The sequence below is a fragment of the Equus asinus genome, chromosome 10, assembly GCF_041296235.1.
Source record: "Equus asinus isolate D_3611 breed Donkey chromosome 10, EquAss-T2T_v2, whole genome shotgun sequence".
Classification (NCBI taxonomy): domain Eukaryota; kingdom Metazoa; phylum Chordata; class Mammalia; order Perissodactyla; family Equidae; genus Equus; species Equus asinus.
The window spans coordinates 13160567-13187211 of record NC_091799.1 but is presented as its reverse complement, the minus strand read 5'-3'; the positions used below and the strand labels follow the sequence as shown (position 1 = coordinate 13187211).

Below are 26645 nucleotides of genomic sequence, written 5' to 3'. Positions count from 1 at the left end.
AATTCTGACACCTGCTACGACACAGATGAACCCCAAAAACAGCACGCTGAGGGAAGGAAGCCAGACAGAAAAGGTCACATGGCATCTGAATCCATTTACATGGAGAATCCAGAATAGGCAAATCCAGGGGACAGAAAGTAGACGAGTGGCTTTTCCAGGCTGGGGGGAGAGCGGAGCGGGAGTTATTGTTTAATGGGTACAGGGTTCCCTTTCGGGGTGACGAAAATGTTTCGAACTAGATAGCGGTGATGGTTGCACAGGATAGAGAATGTACTTAATCTCCTGAATTGTCTGCTATAAAACAGCAAATTTTGTGTTATATGAATTTTACCACAATAAAAAAAATAGAGTGGATGCAATAAAGTAATCTAGTGGCAGATTTCTTTGAAAATAAATTTGGTTTGGGGGAAAAAGTTATCTCCACTCTCAGGTTTGGAAAGGCCCTGTGCCGCGGGCCGCCCCGTCCAACTGGCAATGGGCAAACGAGCCCATGCTGAGCATGGCGGGGCACGCATCTGCCAGGGCTCATGGGTGCCCACGGGTGCGGACAGGCTGCGTCTGCCGCCTCCTGTGGACCAACGGGACCCCGAGGGGGACAAGAAGCAGACAAAGTCACACGGCCAACCTTGACACCCGGCTACAACCCCTCAGTGAGTGATGGAGACACATGGACCGGGGATGAGGTCCCTGTCCACAGAGGGAAAGTGGGAGCAGGCTCCTCTATTTAGAAACACACATGGTGGCTGGGAGCATCCTCAGAAGGGCGCTCGAAGGAAGAGAGGTGCAGGCGGGGTGAGTGGGATGTCCCTCGGGGGCAGGGACTGTGCCCTTGGGGAGAAGTGCCTGAGCCCACCTCCTTCCACTCCCCGGTCCAGCAAGCCCTGCGTTTGTCGGGGAGGCTGCTGAGCTGTCGGGACCAGTGTGGGGAGGTTAAAGCCCCTAGGCAGGCTGTGGAGGGCCCAGGGCCACGTGTGGGCTGAGGTCCTAGCTGGCCCCTAAGCCAGGCTGAGGGGCAGGGCAGCCCCGGAATCACGGAGGTCTTCCAGCCACTGTCCCCGGAGGTGCAGTGGACACCGGGTCCCTCTGGGGTCCAGGCACTGGAGTCCCCGACCAAGGAGCCTCCTTCTTCAGCTTCAATGCGCCCTGTTCCCTGCACCTACCCCGCCCCCGCCTCCTCCCCATCCACCCAGTCACCAAACATTCCTGAGCATCTCTTAAGAGTCAGGCTCTGTGCTCAGGGCTCAGGAACCAGAGGGACCGGGCACAGCTCCTGTTCCCAGGGTCCTCGCAGACAGGTAAGCAAAGTGTGCAGCCCAAGATGAGGTGGGGGTGCGGGGTGGCTGGAGAAGGGCTGGGAGCACAGGCAAGGTGCCTGCGTTGTCCAGGGGGCCTGGGAGAATGCACGGGGCAGACCTCAGGGAAGGGCATCTGACGGTGGGTTTCAACGTAGAAGTAGAAGCTTGCCAAGGAGCAAAGACATCCAAGCAGTCTCCACAAGCAGGCCGCTGTCTGGCTGCACCCTCCTCTGATATGCAACTGCCCTCACCTGCCCGTGCACCTGCGGCTCAGGAGCCCTGTGTCAGCTGTCAGGAGAGGCTCCCAGGTGTGTTCTCTGAGCGTGTTCTTTCAGGAAGCACCCGGGAATGGAGGAGCCACTCATCCCCTCCCCTGTCCTGCAGCGGGGGCACCACATGCACTTCCGTCACCCCGATACGCTGGCCTCCCCGCGAGTGAGCTCAGCCGCCCAGAGCAGGTGCCATCAGGGCCGTACCTCGTGCAGGGGGTCTCTCCTCATGTTGCGCCCTGCCAGCGGCTCATCGTGGGGGAAGACCACAGAGTAATTCTTGGCATAGGACTCGTGGCTGCGCTCGCGAATCCAGCGGCGGTGGTCGGTCAGCGAGTGATGGAAGCGCCTGTCGCAGACGGAGGGCCCGGTCACCACTCTGGGGGGTTGTTAGGGAAGGGCCGGCCCAGGACCCAGGGCAAAGCTGGACCCTCGCCCCTCTGCCAGAGTCTTCCCCGTGGCACGGGCATCAAGAGGGGCTCCCGGCTCTGCAGGCTCCAGCGTGGGGCTCTGGCAGCCCCCAGACCTGGGTGAGGTCACCTGTGCCCCCCGCAGCTGTCGGGAGCAGGGAGCGAACACCGCGGGCATGGCCCTCAGGTGGATGGTGCTCGGTGCTCCGGGGCGAGCCGTGCTTCTCACCCCCGACCTGGGCCTTGGGCTCAGTCCCGCTCACCATCACCTTCTGGCGCCCAGGCCTGAGAAGGCCCCGGGAGGGGTCCAGAAGCCCACGAGCTGGTGGAAGTCCATGTGAAGGATCTTCAGAGTTTAGAGTCAGCAGACGTGATGGAGGGGGAGGGGAGGCAGGGGTGAAGTCACTCCTCTCAGCTCAGGGCCCCCCAGAGTCTGTTTCTGAAGGTGGGCCCCAGCTCTGAGTCAGGCCCGGGGCCTGAGAGGTGCAGAGACTCTGGGGGAAATCCCAGGTGTGTCTCGGAACCCCACTCCCGGGGGTGGTGTCATCAGGACAGGTTTGTCCCCTTGGAGCTGGGACACCACGTGCAGCCCCTTCAACCCCTGCCTCCAGCTATTTCCTTCTGAGCTAAGAGGCCCCAGCCCCCATCGCCTGGGCCCCTCCTCCAGCCCTCGCATGGTCAGAGCAGCTGGAGCTGCCCAACAGCACTTCCGTCTGGTCTCAGCCGGGCCATGGCTGCCCAGGCCCAACTGTGCACGGCAGTGAGATGCTGGGCCAGCAGCCCCACCCGTGCACAGACCCACCTCCCAGACCCCCCGCTCATCCTGCCTCCCCCCGACCCCCGTCGGTCCCCACCTTCACTTTCCACCTGCTGGCACCTCACCTGTCCTCCAGGGCCCCCCTCCTCAGTGGCTCTGTTCTCCTCCCCTGCTCACCTGGACCCTGGGGACTTGTCCTAAACCTGACAGCCCACACTCCGGGCCCCGCCTGTGCCAGGCACTGGAAGAAGTATTTGCACACGGGACCCTCAAATGCATTTCACTGAGACGGTGGACCGCCATTCCCCTTTCATGGATGGGGCAACTGAGGCTCAGAGAGGAGGAGGAACAGCTGAGAGTACACAGCTACATCTGCTCGCTCAGGCCTCGGCAGGAAGAGCATCTCATTAGTGTTCTAGCGAAAGCCCCTGGGTGCGGGGTGCCTGCAGCTGGTCCCTGTGGTGGGAGCCATCCAGTCAGCAGGGGGCGGGGGGGGGGAGCGGTGGCTGGTGGACATGGAAGTCCCACGTCAATGACCGCCTGGGCCTGAATGTCATTAGCCGGCTGTCTCCGGGGGTGCACTGCCTGGGCCAGAAGGGTGGGCGCACCAGATCTGAGTTTCCCTCCCTGTACCCTCTGCCTCCCAACCCCAAGGCCCCATCCTGGCCCAGGACAGAGGCCCCAGCTCTGCCCCCGACCACAGACCAGCCCACAAAGCACCCCTGCCGTGTCTCAGCGTGTGAGCGAAAGACGGCTGATGAGGGAGGGAGGCCCGGCCCTCGTCCTCAACTGGCCAGGGGCGCGGGCAGCCTGAGAGCTAAGGCTGCTGCTGGGTGTATGACCCCCTGCCCTGCCTGTGGCCCTCCAGCCCGGGTAGGGGGCAGGCCCCGTTTTGTAACTTCAGCCCTAGGAGGACCTGCTGGGCCAGGTGTGATTGGTGGGTCTGATTCCAGCGCTGGAGGCCTCACCTCGAGGGAAGCCGGGGCACAGGGGACAGCCCTGCCCAGGGCTGGTAGCTGGGTCCCTGCCCACTCTGGCCAGTGTCCTGGGTGACCTCAAGCAAGTGGCCTTCGCCATTGAAGCCTCCTTTCTGCTGTTTGTAGCGGGAGGGGCGTGGCCTGGTCCATCCCTGAGGCCCCTTGCAGCTTTATCACTTCTGGAACATTCCTCTCTTGGGAGAGTGCGTGGGCACAGACCCAGACGGGCTCTGAGGCAGCCAGAGAGTGGAGCACACTGCGCCAGGCACCACAGAGCGGGTGGCAGTAGTGGCGATCTCAGTGTCTGTCTGTCTGTCTGTCTCGGTGGGTTCCAGACATCCCCCATGGTAGGAGTAACGTCCTCATCAGGCCAGGAAGGGACGGGTGTGCAGAAGAGCGGGGCCACCACCCTCTCTGGCCCTCCCAGGCAGCGGGGGTCTCCCCAGGGAGGCTGTGTGCCAGGAGCGGGTACAGGGGAGTGGGCGAACACCCAAAGGCAGTGCCACCTGTAGGGCACGGAGCTGCCACCTGGGGACATGATCCTGGCCCCACTACTCCCCCCTTGGGACCCTGCCTGGGAGCGCCCGTGTCGCTGGCCCCACTCGCAGAGGGCTGGGCACCAGGAGGCCTCGCGGCTCTGCCATCAGCACCCTCGGCTCAGGTTTACTCAGCGTTTCCCGCGTGCACCTGACGCCGAGCATTTACCTACACGGACGCGGTCACGGCTCCACCGACACTCACAGCCCACACACCCTCATCCCGCGTCACGGAGGGTGGGGCGGGAATCGCTCAGCACTGAGTCTGATTTATTCCCATCACCCAGTAAGTGAACGATGCGACCGACATCTCTGCTCAAGGCCACCTGGGTCCAGGCCACCGCACACACAGTAACAGCTACCCCAGCCCAGCCCCGCGCCCCGGGCGGCCTGTGCAGCCCCTCCTGCTCCCCAGGCCTCAGACTCGCCGTCTGCAAAGTGGGACGATGAGATTCCACTGGAGATGACCCTGGAGCTGTCCGGCAGGTCAGGTAGGACACTGACCCAAGAGATCCTGGAAACGGAAGGGCCATGGATCTGCCAAACCCAGGCCCCTGTAGCCCCACCCCTGCCGCCAGCCTTCCTCCCTATCTTCCCTTGCCGCTGCCTCTTCCAGGAAGCCCTCTGAATTTCAGGGAAGGCTCCTTTCTAAAAGGCCCTCCCTATTTTCCCCGCCTCGCCAGATCCTAGGGCAGCTGGTAAGCAGGCGCCCCTGCCCATGGGGCCCGGAGCACACTCGCCTGATGTCGTAGCCATACATGTCCTTCTCAGGGCGCCCATGGACGATCCAGTGGGCCAGCTCCTGCCCACAGCCGCCGCCCAGCATCATTCCTGGCAAGAGCAGAGCCACAGGTCTGCAACCCACCCCCAGAGCGCCCCCTCAATTCCTGCCCCTCCCACCTCCACAGGCAGCCTCACCCCCCAAGCCCCGGACCCCATGCCTGGGCATGGCCACCCGAGGGGCCCTCACCCCCTCCCTGCAGGCCTGTCCCGTGCTCCTGGGCCAGCCCCCCGCCTCGGGGGAGAACTGGAGAGGCCGAGCGGGCCACCCTCCCTCAGGCGGGGGCCGGGGCCGCTGCCGCCCACACTCGCCTGCACTGTTGAAGCCGCAGCCCAGGAAGAATCCTCGGAGTTCGGGCGCCTCCCCCATCAGGGGCTTGTGGTCCGGCGTGAAGGACTCTGCAAGGGAGGGGGGAGCCTGAAGCTCCCTCCAGGCCACACGCACTTGGGGCAGGGTCTCCGGAGAGGCAGTAATTGAGGTGGGGGTCTGCAGGTGCCTCCTTCATCCAGACCCTCACCATCCTTAAGGCCCCCAGCTCAAGGCCACTTCCTCCAGGGAGCCTCCCTGATTGCTCTTGCCACCTTCCCCTGAGCTCCTTGGCATTTACCCGACCTGAGCTGGGGCCTGCCTTGCGGGCTCCAGGTTTGTCTCCTGGCTATCACCATCCTCCTGCTGATGAGGGGCCTTTTGCTGGCCCCCAGCACAGTGTGTGGCTCCCCCTCCCTGCACCACCTTCCCGCACTGAGGCCAGGGACTGGGCTTCACTCACGGCTGTGTCCCGAGGCCTAGCACAGGGCCCAGCAAACTGGGCCCAGTAGGTGCTTGATCAATGTTTGTTGAATGAATAAATTATCATAAGTGCTTTGGGAGAGGGGACTGAGCCTCCCACTTCTGTCTGCTGCCAGCAGGCCATGGGCAGAGGCCAGGACGTGGAGAGAGAGGGACTCTCGGGCATAATTTTAAAGAGCTGGACTTTGCAGTCACAGTCCTAGGTTCCAACCTTGCTTTACCCCTTCCTAGCTGTGTGACCTTGGGCAAGTGACTTCGCCTCTCTGAGCCTTAGTTTCCTCATCTGTAAACTCCAGGTCACGGCTCTTACTCCACAGGGCTGGAGTTAGTCTGTCTACAGACACTTGCAGCCCATCCGTCTGCGCCGAGGGCTCCGCCCTGGGAGGCAGCTCTGAACGAGACAAGTCCCCCAGGTGGGCAGCTGATGGGAGAGTGAGCGAGACAGAGAGCAAAGAGGTAAATAAGCAGAAAAGAGGGTCTGGGAAGAAAATACGATGGGACAGGGGTTGTGAGTGACTGGAGTGCTGGCTGCTCCTAACAACCCTCTCTGGCTGGCACCATCGGTACCCGGGGTGGGGAAGAGGACCCCGTGTGACACTGGGCCTCATTTATCCCTGGTTGCCCTGCCAGTGACCCCTGGAGCAGGACGGCTGGCTGCCTGGCTCCCGGCCCGAGCTCTTCTCCCACACGTGCTGGTGACAAGCTGGGTCCTGTTCCCTGCGGTGACCACCCGACCCTGGTCTCTGACCCTCAGCACCTGAGCGAAAGGAGGCCACCAGCCCTGGGGGACCGGGGGGGCTGCCAAGAAGTTGGGCCTCCTGGGGGCAGAGAGTGCCCGGTGGCTGCAGGCAGGGGGAGGAGGCAGGACAGAGAGGAGGGGGGTACCCTCGGTGGTCCTCCAGCAGAGGCGTCAGGAGGGCAGAGCCACCAATACATGCGTGAAGATCGGGCTACAAGGAGCGAGGAGGGAGGCGGGGAGACCGTCGGGTGGGGAGGCGAGAAGCCAGGGTGGCTCGGAGGAGGTGATGGAGAAGGAGCCGCCCCGGCAGGAAAGGAGGGGGAGGCCACAGGTGCGTGCGGGACCGCCCTCTGAGCCCTTGGGTGCCTGGAAGCGTTTCTGGCCGGCCTGGCAGGTGGACAGGACGTTCTGAACAGCCTCGCGGGGACTCGAGCAGAGAGCCAGCAGCAGGAGCGTTTCGGGAGACAAGGGTCTCTTGGATGTTTGACAAGTGACTCACAATCGAGCAACATGAGGGTGCATGTGGGGTGCACGGGCCCCCCAGGCAGCATGGGCGGGGGCCCGACCCTGGCTCTGACCACCTGACTCTGGAGTGAGCGCTCTGCCTGCCCCAGCTGCCCCAAAGTCAAGGGGGCCTGGGACTTCCCTGCTGTCCCAGAGGCCGAAGGCCGTCGACCGCACCTGTCCTCCCCGGCACGGAGAGATGCTGGTTTCCCCACCAATCCTCCCCCACGGCCAGGAAACCAGGCACGAGATGTCCTCACACGCATGTGTCCCCACAGACAGGCCTTCCTGGGGGCGAGGACCCCAGTCTAATGACAACGAGGATGCTCCCGGGTGATGCCTGCCCCTAGGATCCTTCCAGGCCTCTCCCTCTCACTGCCAGTCCCACGCAGGCCCAGGGGAGCCGTGGGGAGTGGGCGTCCTGCACTAGGCTGGCCTCCCACCTGCCCACTACAGTGGGCCCCTGTCCCCACCTGTCTCTCCTGGGGAAGCCACAGGCTTCTTTATGCACTGAACAGGTGAAAGCAGCCCGGCCTGCGCCTGTGTGGACGCCAGGCTGGCCCCCCAGCAGGCCACAGCTGCTAGGCATCAGGACCCTCCCTCCTGTCCTGGCCCCACCCCCATTCGCTGCATGACCCTTGGAGGGCACTCCACCCGGTGGCCTCCGGCCGTCCACTTCGCTCAGGGGACTCTGCAGTCCGCTGGCCTGGACCGTGACCCGCCCCTCACCCACGGCCCCTCATCCTCGCTCTGCCCCTGCTCACAGGTGCTCTGTTGCCCATTTCACAGAGGAGGACACAGACGCCCAAGGGGGCTCAGCAGCCTGGGCCACTGGGCCAATCAGGGCCCAGCCAGGCTCCAACTCAGAGCCTGGGATACAAAGTATCCTCTTCAGGCAACACTGCCTCCCTGAGCTGTCTCCACAGCCCTGAGGGGGCAGGCTCAGCCCACCCGTTTCCTGCCTTTGTTGAGGGTTAGAGAGGCCCTGTGTGAGCCAGGAAGGAAGGGGGACACCGGTATGATTCTGCTGGAACCATGATGCACGGGGCGTGTCTCTGGCCTGCACTTGGCCCGCTCCCCCTGCTCAGACACTCCTCCTGCAGCCCCGCTCAGTGCCCACTCCCCCTTCACGGCTCGGCATGGCTGTCCCTCCTCTGGACAGCCCACCCTCCTGCGCCCACCACCCTTGTACTTCCCGTCAGAGCACCCAGCCCCTGGGCTGCAGCAGACAGACCACCCCCGTCTGCCCCACCTGACCGTGTGCTGCCTCTGCCAGAGGAGGTGCCAGTCAACGTGGAATGAAAGGCAGACGACGACAATATGGGTGCTGGGTATCTGGTAGCTTCTAGGCCTAACCACAGGCAGAGCCCCTCAGCTGAGACCACCTGGCTCTGAGGCCAGGGTGAGCCCCTCCTACCTTCCAGAGACCACCCTTTGCCAGGACCCCAGGCCAGCAGCCTCTCCCATCCACGCCATCGCCCTGGAACAGGCTGCCTCCGCTGCCCGGCAGCCTACCTCCTCAGGCTCGCACCACGCGAGGCCTGCCCAGCCTCCGGCGGGCCGTGCTCCTCACTCGCCCTCTGCACGGGCAGGGCCAGCGCTCGGCAGAGGCAGAGGAACCAAGGGGGCCCTGTGCAGGCTCCTCTGCACCACATCTCTGCTCATGGTGCACCTTGGCCTTGAATCTTATTCTGGAATCTTCTCCACCTGCACACAGCCTTTGAGACCCAGCTCAGACAACCCACTCAGCCTGCATTAGCCTCACCCACTCTGGGGTCCCCATAGCTCCCTAGGCACCCCCAGGTCTGTCCGGGGCATGGAGTCACTGAGCGGTCATCTCTCCCTGCTGAGCTGTGAGTGACTCATGCGGATCTGTCGCTCATCTTGGAACTCCCAAAGCCTGGCCTGGGCCCTGCAGGAGTGAGCTGCTGGCCTCGGGCAAACCCTTCAGCTCCGTGGGTCCTGGCCTCCCCCAGCCTGTGCAGGACCCACCAAGTGCCAACCACAGCAGGCAGTCAGGGGCTGCGCTCGGCAGACCCCACCGTGGGCACTGCGACCTTGCTCACAGCCCCGCTTGCTGCTCCAGCCTGCGTCAGCTCAGCTCTCCTGGAGGAAGGAGACGAGGTGGGCCGCAGGACCCTTCCAAACCGAGCGGGTGTCCAGCCCTGCCAGCGCTGACTGCCGAGGCCAGAGAGCAGGGTGAGGCCGACGGCCCGGGGTGCCGGCCAGGGCGGAGCTCTCTGGGAAGCAGGGAGTGGGGGCTGAGGCTGGACCGGGCACTGGGGGTCTCCAGCCCTGTGGGAATGGCCCCGGGAAAGGGCCTGGCCCCCCTCCTCGCTCGGCCTCCCAGACGCTGGGTGGGGCTCACCATCCCATTTTACAGATGTCAACACCACGTTCCAGGGAGGGGTCGAGTGGGGATGAAGAGCCCGGACTGGGACGTCAGAAGGGGCTGGCACTGGGGTGGGAAGAAGCCTGGCCACGTGCCCGTGTGCAAATTTCTGCCCTCACAGCTCCGGCCTCTTGTCTGCAGAGAGGACTAAAAGCAGTGCTGACACCCAGAGCTGTGGGAACCATGTGACGAGAGAGCGTGGGGACAGCCTGGGGATGGACTGGCACAGGGCAGCCTCAGGAGACAGCCCGAAGGACCCAAGGATGCCCACCCCCAGCTTCCAGGCCTCCCCACTCACCTGGGCCACAGACCGTGGACTTGACCCCCGTCTTCTCCAGCACGGGGACCCGGTTGATGGCGCCTTCGATGTGCTGGGTGAACACGTCCCAGTCCAGGTCAAAGAGGCCAAAGGCAAACTTGTCGGACACCTGGGGGCAGGGCGGGGGCACGTGTCCTGGGACAGCTGCCCAGTTGGAGCAGAGGGGGCCAGGTGGGAGCCTGGCCAGCCTCCCGGGGCTAGGTGAGTGACTGGGCTGGGCTGGACCCCTTAGGTCCCCTCAGTTTCTCTCCTGTCACCAACCCATCTGCGGGGCCTGCCTGTCCTCCTTCCCTGCCTGGGCCCCACCTGCTCTGCCCTTGATTGTTGCCACGGCCTCTACCTGGCTGCCCTGTCTGCCCACCCTCCTTCGCTGCCCCAGTCTCCCAGATCGGATCACACTCTTGCTCTCCAGCCTCCCATGGCTCCCTGTGACTCCCTGTGGCTCATGAAGCCCTACCTGAATTGGTCCTGCCCACGTCTACCACCGACCCATGGCCAGCTGACCTCCCTTCAGTTCTTCGAGAAAGGCAAGCTTGATCTGACCTCAGGGCCTTCACCTCCACCTGGGGCAGCTCCTTGCCCACCTAGTTCTCTGCAGGGTTCTGCACAGATGTCACCTCCACAGGGAACTCTGTCTGACCACAGTCGGAAAGACATCCTTCCACTCCAGTCTCCCTAGGCTTAACCTTAACCTGCTAACTTCATTAAGTGCACAGATCACCATCCAAAATTGCATTACTTGTTTGTTTGTTTATTGTACGTCTCCCCACCAAAATATAGCCTTCCTGCAACAGGGACTTTTATCTTAGTCTCCCTCTTCCCCCAGAAAGTAAAATAGTATCTGGTCCAAGCTGTCATTTAGTCACTCAATTTGTGGACTAAATACATAAATGTAAGGATGAGGGTGGGCCACGCACATGTAATGGGGGCGATGGGGCCACTGGGCCTACAGAGAGCAGCCCAGGCCTGGGGGAGAGGCTGCTGCAGCCATGGGGGGTACAGGATCGTTTGCTGACGGACAGACAACTTAAAAGTTTTTATGATTTTCTAAGGTCATTATTTCACATGTTTGCAGCAACAGTTGAGGTTTTGAGGCAAGCCTTCCACCTGCCCAGGTTGGGATCTACCCGGGTACCAGGTTCTTCAGGGTCAGAGAAAAGTGGGCCTGACCCTTGTGGGGCCAGGGGACCTGCCACTGCTCTGGTGTGCACCTGAGGAGCTTCGGGGGGGGGGGGGCTCTCTGGAAGAGGGCTCCCCATGCGGAGATGCAGCCCCGAGCCCCTCCCTCGACCGCTCAGTGTCTCACCTCCTCCCAGAAGATGGGGTTGGCCTCATAGCCGCCCACAGACAAGGCGTCCCCCTGGAGGCGGAGGTAGACGGAGGCGTCGTGGTCGCGGACGTTGGGCATGTTCTAGAGGGCAGAGCAGGAAGGCCTCGGGTCAGCCAGGTGGGATGGTGGGCCCTGTGCCTCCCCCAGGGGTCTCAGGCCCACGGGGGAACCACAGCACCTCCTCATCATAAGATCCTGAGGACAGAGTGGACCTGGGCTCACACGGTGGATGAACCACCCCCACTTAAGTCTCTCGTTCTTCAAACCCCATGAAAGGGCAGCAAAGATGGAAGAAAGAGGGGGAATGGAGGAGGGAGGGAAGAAAAAGTATAACCCACAAAGACAGGAGAACAGAAAGTGATGGCCACAGAGAGGGGATCTCAACCCTCCCTGGGGAGTGGAGGCACAGAGGAGGGCCTGCCCTAGCTCGGGTTTCCAGGAGGGAGACTGAACAAGGCAGGCCAGTTTCCTACCCTCTGTCCGCTCCAATCTGCAGAGGCCAAGCCTGTGGCAGCCCCAGGCCCCTCTGCAGGAGGTGTGTATGCGCGTGTGCATGCATGCATGTGTGTGTGTGTGTGAGACAGTGTGTGTGCATGCGTGCATGTGAACAGGAAGATGGGTAGGGTCTCTTCAAAGCAGTTGCACCCAGACCCCATCCATGCCCACCGTGTGCAGCCCAGGGCCTGGCCCCGCCCTGCAGGAGCCCTGAGGTCTGTCTCTGGAGAAGCCGATCCCAGAGCTGCAGGCTCAGGGGAGGGGAGGGGTGGGCTACCAGCCCCCTTGACAGCAGACTGGAGGCTCTTCTGTGGGGACACTGAGTGGCCCGTGGCTGGCTCCAGATGCTGACACCGGGGCCCCTCACCAAAGAGGGGGCTCGCCCCTCAACCCCCTGCAAGAGGCTCTCCCATCCTCTCTCTTCAATCTTCCGGTCAGCCTGGGGAAACTCTGTTTTAAAATGGCGCCTCCACAAGAACTTCAGGGACGTGAGAAGCCGGGATCCATAAAGCAAGGTCACAGAGAAGGGACAAGCCCAGGCCAAGACAGACGCCTTCAAATGAGAGATGATCATCCAAACTAAAATGCAACAGAAGGATGGGATAAGGCCGAGACCATCTTCCAGATATTAGCCCCCAAAAGATGAAGAAATAGAAATCAGGAAAGGAAAAAATAAGAAAATCAGGAGATCAATCCTGAAGGTCCAACATCCACCTTAGGGGGTTCCAGAAGAAGAAAACGGAGAAAATGGAGCTGAAGGGAATGTCAGAGCCATAACCCAAGACACTTCTCAGATTGAAAACTGAGAATCTCCGTATTGAAAGGCCCACAAGTGCCCGCCAAGCCCTGTGAACGGGCCAGCCCTGCACAGAGGCCATGTCGGGGTGAAACGTCAGAATGTCAGGTGAACGGGGGGTCCCAAATACAGGAGCAGCACCCCTGAAGGCTGGAAGACCTGGAGCAAAGTCTTCAAAATTCTGATGGACAATGATTTTAAATGCAGAATTCTAGACCCAGTCAATCCATCAATCAAGTGTAAGGAAAGAACAAAGAGTTTTTCAGACATTCATGGACACAAAAACATTTACTTCTCATGTCTCCCTTCTATGTAAGCTACAAGGAACCTGCTGTGGATCCAGAGAGCAGCAGGTCCAAACAGAAGAGGCAGGAGGGAGGTCCCAGGGTAACAGGCGAGCAGATGCCGGGAGGCAATTGGTCCAAAATGGAGAAGATCAGAAGGCAGTGGGAGGAGTCCTCTGGGGAGGGGAAGGGCATTTACAGACTTCACGCGATTTCTCTGTGTGTATGAGGGTGCAGAAAACATTATTGATGGGTGTTTGACAGATTCATGGAAATGTTTGGGGGGGGGGAATGTGACGGTTATGAATATAGATGCAAGTATCTTCAACAAAATACCAGCAAAGTGAATCCAACAACATACGAAAAGGATTATATACCACGAACAAGTGGGATTTATCCCAGGAATGCAAGGTTGGTTTAACATCTGAAAATCAGTCTATGTAACACACCGTATCAACAGAGCAAAGGATGAAAACCACTAGTCATTTCAGTCGATGCAGAAAAAGCCTTAGACAGAATAAACACCTTTTATGATAAAAACAGTCAACAATCTGATAACAGCAGGGACTCTCCTGATGAAGGGCATCTAAGAAAAACCCACAGCTAACGCACACTTCCTGGTGGCTTTCACCCTAAGATGAGGCACAAGAGAAGGGTGTCCGCTCTAACCCTTCTACTCAACACTGTGCTGGAGGTCTTGGCCACAGCAACAGTTAGTCAAGAAGAAGTAATAAAATTAGGCATCCAGATTGGAGAATAAGTAAAACTGTCCCTGTTTGCAGATGACACGATCCTGCATACAGAAAATCCTGGGGAAACACCTAAAAGCTACTAGGACTAATGAAATAGATCAACAAAGTTGCAGGATACAGGTGAATATATAACAAACAAAAAACTATTGTATTTCTATACTCCAGCAATGAACAATCGAAAACGAAATTCGGAAAACAATTCCATTCACAACACTATCAAAAATAATTAAATGCTTATGAATAAATTTAACAAAAGAAGTGCAAAACTTGTACTCTAACAGGTAGAAAATATTTTTGAAGGGAATTAAAGAAGACCTAAATAAATGGACAGACACCCCGTGTCTATGAAAGGAAGAATTGCTGCTGTTGAGGTGACAATGCGCCTCTAACTGATCTGCAGACTCAGCACGGTCTCCACCGAAACCTCAGCTGGCTTCTTGGCGGAAATCGACAAGCCGATCCTAAAATTCACACAGAAATGCAAGGGACCCAGAATATTCCAAACAATCTTGAAAAAGAAGAACAAAGCCAGAAGACTCCAATTTCCTGACTTCAACACTTACTATGAAGCTCCTGTGGTCAAGAGGGAGTGGTATGACCTAAGGATGGACACACAGATCAACGGAGTAGAACTGAGAGTCCAGACATAAACCCTCACGTTTCTGGTCAATTGACTTTCGATGAGGGCGCCAGGCAACTCAACAGAGGAAATAATAATCAACAGATGGAGCAGGGACCACTGGACATCCACACGCGGAAGAATGAAGTGGAGCCCTTCCTCACACCCACACAAATGTCGTCAAAATGCTCACAGACTGAAGCATAAGAGCTAAAACTATAAAATTCTGAGGAGAAAATATGGGAATAAATCTCTGTGGCCCTGGCTTAGGAAAACACCTTCTGAAATATGACACCATAAGCACAAGGGACAAAAGAAAAAAGACATAAGTTGTACTTCATCAAGATTAGGATCTTTTATGCTGCCAACGACACCATCCAAAAAGTGAAAAGACAACCCACAGAATGGGAGGAAATATTTGCAAATCATATGTCTGATAGGGGACTTGTAACCAGAATGTGTGAAGAACTCATAACTGGATAAAAAGACAAACAACCCAATTTAAAAATGAACGCAGTATCTGAATAAACATTTCTCCAAAGAAGATACACAAATGGCCAACGAGCACATGAATGATGCTCAGCATCGTTAGTCGTTAGGGAAATGCAACTCAAGACTACAAGGTATCACTTCACACCCACTAGGATGGCTGGAACCACAAAGACAGGCAACAAGTGTTGCTGAGGATGTGGAGAAGTCAGAACCCTCCTGCACTGCTGGTGGTAAAATGATGCAGCTGCTTTGGAAAACAGCCTGACAGTTCCTCAAAAAGTAGCAGAGTTTCCACGTGACCCAGCAATTCCACTCCATGGCATCTACCCAAGAGAAACGAAAACACAGGCCCACACGAGAACTTGTACATGAACATTCACAGCAGTGTGATTCATAATAACCCAAACGTGGAAACACTCAAACGCCCATCAGCAGATGAACAGATACCTATTACGTGGTATACAGTAGAATGTCGTTCAGCCACAAAAAGGAAGGAAATTCTGACACGTGTACCACACGGATGAACCTTGAAAACATCAGGCTGAGTGAAAGAAGGCAGACACGAAAGGTCACAAAGGTACGATTCCATTTTATTAAATGTCTGGAATAGGAAAATCCATAGAGACAGAAATCAGATTAGTGATCATCTGAGGCTGGGGGTGGGGTGGGAAATGGAGAGTGATGATGGATGAAGATAATGTTAGATAGATAGATAGATAGATGATAAGTAGATAGATAAATAGATGATAGACAGATGATAGATAGATAGATGACAGATAGATGATAGATAGACAGATGATAGATAGAAGATAGATAGATGATAGATGGATGATAGGTAGATAGATAAATAGATGATAGACACACGATAGATGATAGATAGATGATAGAAAGATAATAGATAGATAGATGACAGTTACATAGAAAACTGAGTAACTGAAAAAAAACTATTAACAACTCCAGGAAACACAAAAAGTGGAACACTATTTGCTCAGGAGTTAAGAATATTTACATAGACATTATATTGCAAACACTGACTACTGATTTACCCAACAAACAAATAAACAAACAAAACAAAATCAATTTAGAAACCAGCCGGAGTGGGGAAGCCGCCTCCTCTGAGGTCCCCAGCCCCGGAGGAACCGCCTCTCTCATTTACCCTGCCCTGGAGATGCCACCCCCCCCATCTTTGAGGAGATGCTCCGTGAACGTCCCCCTCCCCCCGTCTCCCGGCTGTCCCGCTCCTCCGTAGGTCTGGAATAAGAGTGTGTGCACTGCGGGGCGGCCGGCAGGAGGTACACAGGCGCTGTTGTCGGCTCTGGTAACTGAGCACTTCAGAAACAACAACGGTGCCCTCGTTACCTCTACCGTCACTGCTACTCCGAAAACAAACCAAACCGACCTCTGGAGCGCCAGAGAGCAGGACGGTGGGGACACCTGGTGGCCGGGGAAGCCCTGACTTTTGTTCCAGCGGGATTAGTGTCCCCATCTCCCTGCCCTTGGAAGGCCCCCGCTGCCTCGGAGCACCCAGCACGGCCTCAGCTCAGCCCCAAGGTGCCCACAGGGTGCCCTCCCTGCCCTCTCCATGCAGAAGCCCACCCTACAGGTATGAGCCCATTCCCACTGACGTCCAGGCCTCCTGACCTCCACCCATTCCCTTCCACCTGCTTCCCCTGCCCTCCACCCAATCCAAATCCTGCTGGCCACTTCCTCCAGGAAGGCATCCTGTGGCTCCAGCCTCCCTGGTCCTTTCCTCCAAAGCACCAGCTAGCTGGACCACCCGTGCCCCTTGGTCATGGTCACCATCACCACATCCACCACCTAATGAGCCCCTGCTCGGTGACAGGCCCCACACTTGGCCCTGTAACTCCATCACTTGCTGCCTCCCTCAGCACAGCCTTATGCAGTAGGTACAATTATTACCCATTCTGCAGAAAACGAAACTGAGGCTCAGAGCCGCACCCTGACTTGCCTGGGCTGGGGAATGGAAGAGTCAAGTTGCAGACCCTGAGCCTGGCTCCTCCCCACCGCTCTGTGCCAGGCAGAGCAGCCTCTACAAAAGTCAGGGGAGGTCGGTGGGGCTGCCAGACCATCCGAGAGCACTCGGGTTCACCGATTTGAAGGACGCAGAGTCAGGCCCAGAGGTCACAGAGGAGCGGGGGGCAGTGCTCGCTGGGCTAGGACCCAGGACTGGGACAGCTCCTTAGAACTGGGGGTCCCTGGGAGAGCACAGCCCTCTGCCCACCCGAGAGGATGAAGAGCTCTTGGCTCAGGTGGCCACACAGGCCCCTGGCGCCGTGAGGCCCGGGTCTAGGCAGATGTGGTCCTGCAGGGCAAGACTGTCGAGCCCAGGGGCCTGTCTGAGCAGACATGGATGGGGTGGGCAGGAGCACGTGCCCCCAGGACAGGCCCAGGCGGCGGGGGCCTCCCAGCGCATGCCCCAAAGCCCCTGTCCCCAGGACCCGCCTTGGCACGAAGGAGCTGGTTCTCTGACCCACCAAGGGGTCAGGCCATGCCAGTGGGAGGTCAGGGTCAGAGGCCAGCTCCCCTCCCAGATTCAGACTGTACAGGTGCGGCCTCAGGAAGGGCCGGCCTCCCAGAGCCCCCCACATGGCCAATGGGGTGAAGGGGAGCGTGTGGAACTCTGCCCCGCCCCAGATCTCCGAGCTCTTTGGGCTGGTGGCCCGTTCCCGGTGCACCAGCGCAGCCTCGAGCTCCCAGAGGCACAGCGGGTCCCTGGGTGGCAGCGTGTTTGAGGATAACATGAACGACCCCAGGCTGGCTCTCACCCTGAACGCACGGAGTGGGCCCTGGCCGACCCCGCCCTGGTTCCTCCCTGACGGGTGCCTCAGTCAGGCCTTAGGAGCAATCAGGGCATGGAGACTCTGCGGATGCCCTGGGGTCCCCCTCCCCGCAGCCACCCCCAGGACAGGGCCCTGCGCTACCCCCCAGTCTGTCCCCAGCTTTAGCCCAGCCCTCCTGAGCCCACGGCGGCCCGAGGGCGACCCCTGGCGGCCACATGGGGGCTCTCCCCACAGAACCAGGGCCAGGGAGTCCTCCCGCCAACAGCGTGACTGCTCTCGGTTCCCCAGCCCATGGCCCACGGCAGCCCTCAGGAGGCGTGTGCTGGACCACATTGAACCCACTCACCAATGCGGGAAATCCTGCGTCAAGGGGGAGGGGCAGGGGTGGGGACCCAGCCTCCACCTCAGCTTCCCACGCCCTCCACCACTGTGGTCCACCAGTGACCAGAGGGAAGCCAAGTAGGCACGAGGCTCCCAGGACCCTCTTTGGGGTCCGACCCTAAACAAGTGCAGTCTGGTCTCACTCTCCCCACCCCACCCTCTGACCTCCTCTCTGAACTGTCTGCAGGTCCCCAGCTGCCAGCTCCGTGCAGCTCCCTTCTCCACCACACCCCTTCCCTGCCACCCCTCCAACCCTGCAGAAGATCCTCAGACACGGCCTCCACCAGGGAGCCTCCCCTGGTCCACGGGCTGGGAGCCTACGGCCCCTGTGCTCGCCCCACAGAGCCCTCTGCTGCCTGTTTTGGAATAAATAAGCATATTCACGCATCTGTACCCTCCCCCAGCTCACCCGGATGAGAACTAGGTCTGTGACAGGCCGGGTTGCTAGAACAGGACCCGGACACAGAGCTTATCCGTCAAGGTTGGATGGAGAGAGGGGTGGGGAGGAGGGGTTAGGTGGGATAGTGGATGGACGGCTTAATGAGTGGATGGAGACGGAGGAATGGTGAAAGGGGAGATGAAAGGGTGGAGAGCGTGATGGAGAGACGGAGGGATGAACGGATGGACGGAGGGACAGATGGAGGGAGGGATAGAGGGTAAATGGGAAAAGGAATGGATGGATAGATGCAGGGGTGAGGAAGGGACGGTTGGATGATGGATGGAGGAGGGATGGAGGGAGGGAGGGAGGGAGAGAGGAGTGGTCCATGACAAGGTGGCAGGAAGCTACCAGCCGCCACCATAGGAGAGAGGAGATAAGCGGAGGAGAGGAGAGAGAACAGGAGGCACGAAGTCCAGGTGCCAGCAGGTGCACCCCAACCCTCCACCTCTCTTGGCAGAGGTGTCTCTAAGGCCCCCAGGAGGTTCTCGGGGCCAGAATCAGTGCCCTATGAGACTGGCACCAGGGCATATTGGGGAGCACGCAAACATTTGGGGGTTCCCAGAAATGCCTGGGGCACAGGGCATGGCAAAAAGCAGGACTGACTGCACCGTGCAGGACAGGCATGGGCTGTGGCTAGGACGTCGATGAGAAGCTGTGCCCCGAAGGCCGAGGGGGTTGGCACCATGGGGGTTACACCCACCCCACCTCATTTAAGTCTCACACCACCCGAATCACGCAGTGTGATGCCCACTTCACAGATGAGGCGACTGAGAGTGAGGGAACCCAGGAGGGTCATGCCACCTGTAAGAGCTGGGGTTCAGAGCAGGTCCCTGCCCAACCCCACAGCCAGTCTCCCACAGCCTGGCAGGCTTCCTGGGGCCATCGACTAACCTGGATCCCTTCAATGCGCTCAGTGACGACATAGGCATGGTGCATGGCCACCAGCGGGACCTTGACTCCTGCCATCCGGCCCACAGCGCCCGCCCACACTCCTGCAGGCAAAGCATGGACAGCTCAGTTCTGCTGGCCCCTGGTGGGCACTACCAGCCAGGTGGGCATAGGGCGCCTCTGCTCATCTGCCCTGGCAGCAATCCCCCCAGGTCACAGCCGGCCCCCTCCCCAAAGAAAGGCCTGATTTAGGGAGCAGCCAGCATGGCCACTCCGGAGCCAGGAGGAACGCCACTCCCACCTGCACAATTGACCACACAGGGCGTCTGGATGGAGCCGTGCTCTGTCTCCACAGCTGCCACCCGCCGCACCCCGAAGTCATCTGTCCGCACACGGATGCCGGTCACTGGGCAGTTCTCGATGACCTGGGAACGAGAGGAGCTGATCCAAAGCCATGTGCACTCTGAGGGCGCTGAGCACCCACCCTCTCACCGCCCCCATCCTGGGCGGGACCTGGGACCTCTGCTTCTGCGAGGGCCGGCTTCCTGTGACATATCGGGGAAATGGGGTGACCACAGCGCCAGACACTAAATCCACGTGTTCTGTGACTTGAGAACCTGTCCCCAAGTAGAGTGGCTCTTTTCATAAAGTGACAAAAGAAAAAGCAAGGCTCGTGTGACTAACAGATGTTTGCGGTCAGCCCTTTGGTAAAAAGGTCACATAGTCCAGTTCGGCTCCATTTCGTCCCCATAAATACCTTGATGGAAAATATTTGGAGTAAAACTAAAATGGCATCAATCACCTTCTGGGTGATTTTCATTTCTTCTTTTCTGCTTATTTATCTTTCTTAATTTTTTCTACAACTAAGTGTATATTTGAGACAAAAGAAGATAAAAATTCCAAGAAGAGATTCTGGGAGGATTCCCTGGTCCAGCAGGGCCGGGACCTCGGGGGAAGGAAGGAGAGCTGACATCCGCGGACAGAACTGAGGCACAGCCTGCCTTCGAAGGAGTCAATCAGCAGCCTCAGAGAGGTCCCAAGGTCACACAGCAGAGAGAATGGCACTCATCATCTTGCCTTCTGCTCTCGGGGTTCTTAGGCAGGAGGGGTGGGCTGAGAGCAGGGTACGGTGGCCTGCGGTACCTGTGCTCCCCGGGCAGTGGCGGCCCTGGCGAGAGTGGTACAGGTGCCCGCGGGGTCCATGGTGCCGTCCTGTGGCACGTACAGCGTCCCGTAGAGGTCGTCCACATTCATCAGCGGATACAGTGCCTTGGTCTCCGCCGGGCTCAGCACGTGGGACTCCACGCCGTAGGCCTTGCCCAACTAGGGGGACCCAGAGGAAAGCTACTGAGTCCTCGGGGTCAGACCTCCTCCGGCCGCTCTCCTCCCTGGCTGGGCCCCCGAGGGTCAGCTTCGACTCTGCCTCCTCAGGAAGCCTGAGTCGGTCACCATGCCCCTGCAGCCCCTGTCCCTTGAGCCGGCTTCTCATAAGGATGAGGAGCTCAGGGCAATGGGTGGAAGCAGGCTCTGGGCCATCCCACTTTCCCCATCCACCTCTGACACTAGCCCTATGGCCTGGGGCAAGCTGCTCAACCGCCCTGCACAATGGGAGCCATAATGGCCCATGTGGCTGAAACCCCTAAAGGGCCTCCACCAGTCCCTGGTACGTATTATATAAAATAAATAAAAATAACCCCCACACGTCTAATATTTTGGGCTTGGGATCAGGTTCCCAGGTCAGCCCAGCTCGCGAGGCCTGCAGGGTCCTGGCCCCAGGCTCCCGTGCCAGACTCCACTCCCATCACATTTGATTGGCCCAAGGGCAGCCAATCAAGTGTCCCCAGGCACGCCCATCAGGACAGGCTCCGCCCAACTACAGCTGAGCCAATCAGATTCTCTGTCTGAAAACTGTGAATGAAAAGTGGCAAAGACTACTCCACAGTGGGAACTTGAGCTAGAGGCTGGTGCTGGAGGCTTGTCAGGAGCCTTTATCCCAGCTGATGAGTGGGCACAGGGGGAGGATGAGGATGGGGTGAGGGAGAGGAGGAGGCAGAATGGGGCCACCTCCCAACCCCAGAGACCCAGGCTCCTTCTAGTGAAACCGGCTGCCCCTGCTTCTGGCATGGCCCCCAGGGGACCTCAGCGACAGTGAGCCTCTGCTAGCCGCACAGCCAGCTCTGCTCCCTGGGCCCTGAGCAGGTATTCAGTCGGTGCTCAATAAGAGCTGAATTGCTGGAGGAACCTGTCTCACCCACGCCCTGGAATTTATGGTCCGCGCCTGGCTGCTCTGGCTTAGGAAGCAAGCCCCCCCTCCCCAGTACAGGGCCTTCCACAGCATACGGCTTTCTCCCTCATCCCCTACAACCGTGTTCCCGAAGCTGTCGGTGGGGCCGGGAGAAGGGTGCTGGCTGCCTGCTGGGTGCCGTCTCGGTGTTCACCCGGTCTCCCGAGAGCACCACGAGTGATGGTAATAATAACACCCGTTTATTGGGACTCTCCTGGCTCTGGGGCTCAGCACACTGTGCTCGGCGATACGGCCCCATTTTAAAGATGAGAATGCAGGGGCTCAGAGAGGTGACTTCACTTGTCCCAGGTGGCCCAGGCAGCAAGGGCAGTGCCAGGGTCTGAACCCGTCTCTGTTGGGGCCCCTTCCCTGTGCCGTGCTGCCTCGCCCGCCCCCGGCAGGGATGGCACCCACCAACGGGAGCCCCAACCCGGCAGTGAGTGGGCACCCCAATGACTTGAGCCCTCCACCCCTGCAGAGGACACCCACCGACATGAGCCTCTTGTACTCATCCAGACGCTGCCGATTGGACGCGATGAACAGGCCCCCATTCTGGATCCAGCCCGTATGCAGCCCCGTCTCCTCCTCCAGGTCACGGCTCACCACGCGCCTCGTGTGGGCCAGAAGCTCCACCTCCACGTCGCTGGGCCGCAGCTGCCACAGAAGGCCTGGCAGGGAGGGGCGGGGCACTGTCAGTCCCCAGCACGGCGGTGCCAACCCCCTTTCTTCCACCAGACCTCGGCTCCTAAATATCAGGCAGCAGGCCCAGGGCTTTCTCTGCAGGCCAGGGGTGCCCCCCGAGAGGTTGATGAGCAGATGACGACAGGGCTGAGACCCCAACCCAGGACCACCCAGCCCAAATACAAGCTCTTCACAAACAGAGCGGCTCCCTCAGCAGCAGAGTCTGGGGAGCGTGAGGCCAGGGGTGAGGCTGAGTGACGGCGAGGGTGAGGCCGTGCAGGCCCCGCTGACATGGGCAGTGGGAAGGCAGAAGGGTGGTGTGCGGGGCCGGCCGTGTCCACTCTCAATGTAAGTGACGCCTGGACCCCGTCCCAACTCCGAGCTTGGCAGCCTCTCGCTGGTAGCATGAGATCAGCCAAAGTGGGAGTGATTACCCCGCAGAAACGGACACAGGGTTAAGGCAGCGGTTGGTTGCCCTCAAGACAGGCACACAATAGGTGCTTAATACATGCCCACTGGTTAGCTAGGAGGACAAGAATCATGGGCGCATCTGGTGCCATAGAGGACACAGGAGACCCTCAGCATCATTCCTAATGGCCCCTCCCTGTCCATCCTCTACGCCCGCGGGACCCCCTCATCCCTGGTGGCTTTGTCTGTGGAAGGGCCTTCTGCCCTTCGAACAGAGAGCTGCCTGGGCTCCCAGCTCTGGGCTCAGCTTTGCCCTCCATGGTCCCACGGGCGGCATCTGCTCCCTCCTCTCAGCTCTCAGACTTAGGGGGCAAGCAGGGCCCCCCAGTCTGTCCACCTTCAGACTGACCCCACATCTTTTCTCCGTGTCCTTCCCCCTCCAGCTCAGCCGCCTCCAACAGGCCTGTGGTTGTCAACCCAGAACTGACCCCTTGCTGAGTCCGGTCCCTCCCGGCCCCCGCCTGCACCCCAGCCCCTACCCGCTGTGTGCCAGGTGGTCCCGGAGGTCAGTCGCTCCCGCTCCAGCAGCACTGCCCCGCTCACGCCCAGCTTGGCCAGGTGGTACAGGGTCTGGCAACCCAAGCTGCCCCCACCGATGACCACCACGTTGGCCGTGCTGGGCAGGGGCCGGGTGGGGCCTTGGGCCACCTGAGCCTGTTTCAGGGTCCGCTGGTATGGCACACTCTTCTCGGTTGTGGGGACAGCCCCGCTGGTCAGGGGGCGCAGCCCCAGGCTGCAGGCAGGGCTCCAGCGAGGGCGTGTGGCCGCCACACACAGGGCTCGGCTCAGCGAGGCCATGGGAACTCCGGGCATCAGCATGACAGGGAGCTGGGGAGAGAGTCAGGGCTGGCTGGGGGTGGAGGGGGATGTGGCACATGAGAGCCCAGGGGACAGCGCCCCCCACGCTGTCACCCTCCAGGCCCCCCTCCTGCCGTCTTCCCTGGCATGTGTGTGCTCACACCTTCATCTAGCACGTGCATACTAAGGGCCTCACACACATCGGGCTCTGGCTGGGCCTGGGAGACCACTGGGAGGCAGGAGGGCCCGGTCAGCCCAGGGAGCGTGCTGTTGGAGGGGGTCATCGAGAGGACGAGACAGCGGGTTAACCCCTGAGCTGGATCCGGGCAATCGGAGGCTGCTGGCCCTCCCCATCCTTGGAATGGACGCTCTGCCCGCTGTTCCCACAGTGGGAGCAGCATCAAGGACGCAGCCTCGAGAGAGTAAGGTGCTGTTGAGAGCATCTGGACGGGAGATGCAACAGAACCCCGGGGAAGCCCTCGGTATAGACTAAGATTCCGGTGGGCTAGGGCGAGACCCACCCATCTCGCGGGACCCGAGATAAGAGTGTAAATAACTTTCCTTGCTTCTTGCACCCACCACCGACCCACCTGGAGGGCTCTGCCTCTCTCTCGGTCTAGGTCTCCACGTACGGGGCCAGAGTGTGAACCGACACTGACGGTGAACGGGCTGTGACAGCTCATAGGAGCTCTGCAGGGGTGTCAGGGGCACAAGGGGTGGTGGAGCGGAGAGGCCAACACGAGGTGGGTGAAAGCGGGGTTACTGGGTGCAGAAGAGCAGGGAGGAGGGGAGGGGCCTAAGAACCCAGGGCAGGAAGGAGCTCGGGTCTCACGGGGACACAGGACCCAGAGAGACGACCTAAGAGAACGAGGAAGAGGCTGGAGCGGGGAGGGGCCTGTGCCCATCGGGACTCAAGAGACTTCCCAAGGGTGGGTCCGGGCCCCGCAGGTCTGATGGTGATGGACCTGGGGTTGGGGGTGGGGGACGGAGGGAGGGGGCAGCCCCCAGAGGGCACAGAGGCGGGGCTGTCATGCGGGGAGGGAGTCACCTGGACACACAGGCAATGGGCAGGAGGAGGGGACGGAATTGCTCACGGTGGAGGAGGCGCCCGAAGGTGGGTGGCAGGTGGCCCTGAGACAGGGACACCCTTCTCCCAGGGAACTCAGCCCCAGAGTTGTTCTGCCTCATTGGCCCCAAAGCCTCCCTCCCCTCCTGCCTCCTCCTCCTCAGTGTCCTCCCGGTGGCCTTCAGGGCTCACCTCGCATCCCTCCTCCTACAGGAAGCCCTCCCAGACCTCCCCAGCCAGAAAAACCTCAATTACAATCAGTAGGTGACAGGGAGCCCACCTTCGAAGGAAAGAAGGTGTCAGAGAGGCATCCCCTGGGAGTGCAGGGAACATGGGGCGGAAAGGAGGCCTCAGAGGACCCCCCGGGCCCACTCCTGGGATGCACAGAAAAAGCTAGAGAGCTTTGGCCGTGACCCGAGGGGCTGAAGTAGGCAGTGCCACCTATGCTAATAGCCATGATTGATATCAATCAGCTAATTAATGAGGAAAGGCAGCTTCCACGTCTGAGTATGAGCCACATGCCGAGCTTGCTGCGCGCCCCGTTCGACAATTGTGAAATGTGTGCAAGTCAACATGGCTGTGGTCCCCACCTTACAGGAGGAAGACCGAGGCAGGTGGAGGCCGGCTAAGGTGACCAAGATCAAAGGCCAGCTACGCGGCCAAGCTGGGGTGCAAGGCCAGGCCTGTGTGCAGCCGAAGCCTGCAGGCTCCTGCCCTCTCCTACCCTCCCAGTGGGTCCGCAGACGTCGAGGGGCCTGGTTCAGGGAGGGGAGGCTGGGGGGGGACCCACCGCCATACCTGTCCTGCCCCCACCGGTGGGGGGTGGGGTGAGGGGCCCACTCTCAGGCTGTCAGGGCTGCCCGCCCCCCAACAGTGACTCTCTCGGGAATGGGGGCAGAGGGAGCAGGGGCGCTGGAGGCTGGGGCAGGGCGTCTCAGTCCCCTCTGTCACCCTTTGCCACAGAGCCACCCCTGGGCACCAGGAGGCGCACCCCTCGGCCTGTGTCTGAACTTACTTTCTGTCCGTGAAGCTCCTTACTCTTCCTGGAGCCCCCAGGAGTGGCGTCCTACGTGGAAAGTTGGTGTCATGTGCTTGCCAGGCATGGTCAAGGCCGGGCATCTGCCCCCGCTGCCCAGCACAGCCGCTCCGCCTCCGGCCCGGCCTCCGTCCTGCGCCAACGCTGCTGGCCCCGGAGCTGCCACGTGCCCCATCCCGCCCGGCCGCCAGAAGCAGCTGCTTCAACATTAACCTGCTCTCCTGCCCCTCCCACCCTCTCCCACCCCTGAGTCAGCAGGGGGCCCGTTCCTGGCCAGGGGTGAGGGCACAGGACAGTCCAGGGCTTGGGGTCAGACAGACGGCAGGGGGGCTGGAGCAGCAACAGAATCTGAGCTCAAAAGGGGGAGCCCAGAGGAGCCCTCCCACGGGCTGTAGGATGAAGGGGATTCACCCAGGAAGGGGCCGGCACAGCCTTCACCCAGTGAGGATGGCAGGGAGGGTCCCCAGACCCCCGCCACCCACCGCGGTCCCACCCACCCAGTGCCAGAGGCAGACAGAAGTCCTGGCCAGCTCCCGACTTGTCACAACCCTGCCCCCAGAGGAGGGCCCAGGCCCTGTCCCTCCCTAGGGGTGTACCTCCTGCGGCCACAGCACCCCTCGGCCCTAGAGGCCTGCCAGTGCCCGCCCCGTGGCTGTAGCCCTGCCGTCACGTCCTTCCTTCCCGAGCAGCAGTGGCTGAGCGGAACAGGCCGCCCCTGCCCCACCCCCGGCTGGGCCAGCCCCCGTCACCGCCCACCGCCCGGCAGGAGGCACCGCCCACCACGGGCACCAGGCCAGCCGGGCAGCAGCCAAGCGGGCTCCAAGGGCAGCAGAGCAGCCATGAGCCCTGAGACCCCATGAACCCCAGGTGATGAGGCAGTGACCTCACTTCATCATCTCTCAACAAGGGGTCCAGGGTGCTGCCTGTGGGGAACCGGTGCAGCCTGCTTGCTCAGCCCTCACCTCTCCCCCGCCTGAGATGAGCTCAGCACGGCTGGGGCAGGGGTCAGACGGGGCTGGCTAAGCGGCAGCCGTGGCTGGACCGTGGCCTTCTGAGGCTCTTGGTGAGACAACAGTGCCTCAGCACGCACCTGCCTGTCCAGCCTCAGCTTGTTCACCCCCAGGGAAGGGGTGCTCACTGCCTTCAGAGGCTGGTCAGAAAGTTGGGGCTAGCCCCCAGAGTCTGGCTCCTGAGCAGTCTGCCTCCTGCCCTCCAGAACTCCCGCATCCCTCTGTGGCTTGGCGTGATGCCCTGAGCCTCTGGCTTT

The 26645-nt window shown here is 60.1% G+C and overlaps 1 protein-coding gene across 4 annotated transcripts in view; it reads right to left on the bottom strand.

Annotated features, from left to right (window-relative positions):
- Positions 1-26081, bottom strand: part of SARDH (sarcosine dehydrogenase) — a 67849-nt gene extending 41768 nt beyond the window's left edge. Inside the window, exons 1-12 of one of the 4 annotated variants that reach the window (XM_044778449.2) lie at positions 25975-26081; positions 25358-25408; positions 22958-23328; positions 21819-21997; positions 20189-20368; positions 19347-19470; positions 19049-19149; positions 11075-11179; positions 9748-9877; positions 5337-5423; positions 4985-5075; positions 1772-1913 (exon numbers count right to left, since the gene is read on the bottom strand). In XM_044778449.2, coding sequence (XP_044634384.1) covers positions 1772-1913; positions 4985-5075; positions 5337-5423; positions 9748-9877; positions 11075-11179; positions 19049-19149; positions 19347-19470; positions 20189-20368; positions 21819-21997; positions 22958-23297 — 1479 coding nt within the window. In that variant the 5' untranslated portion in view covers positions 23298-23328; positions 25358-25408; positions 25975-26081. The other 3 variants (XM_014863330.3, XM_070518425.1, XM_044778448.2) reach the window with 3 other exon arrangements.
- Positions 26082-26645: the final 564 nt, after the last annotated feature.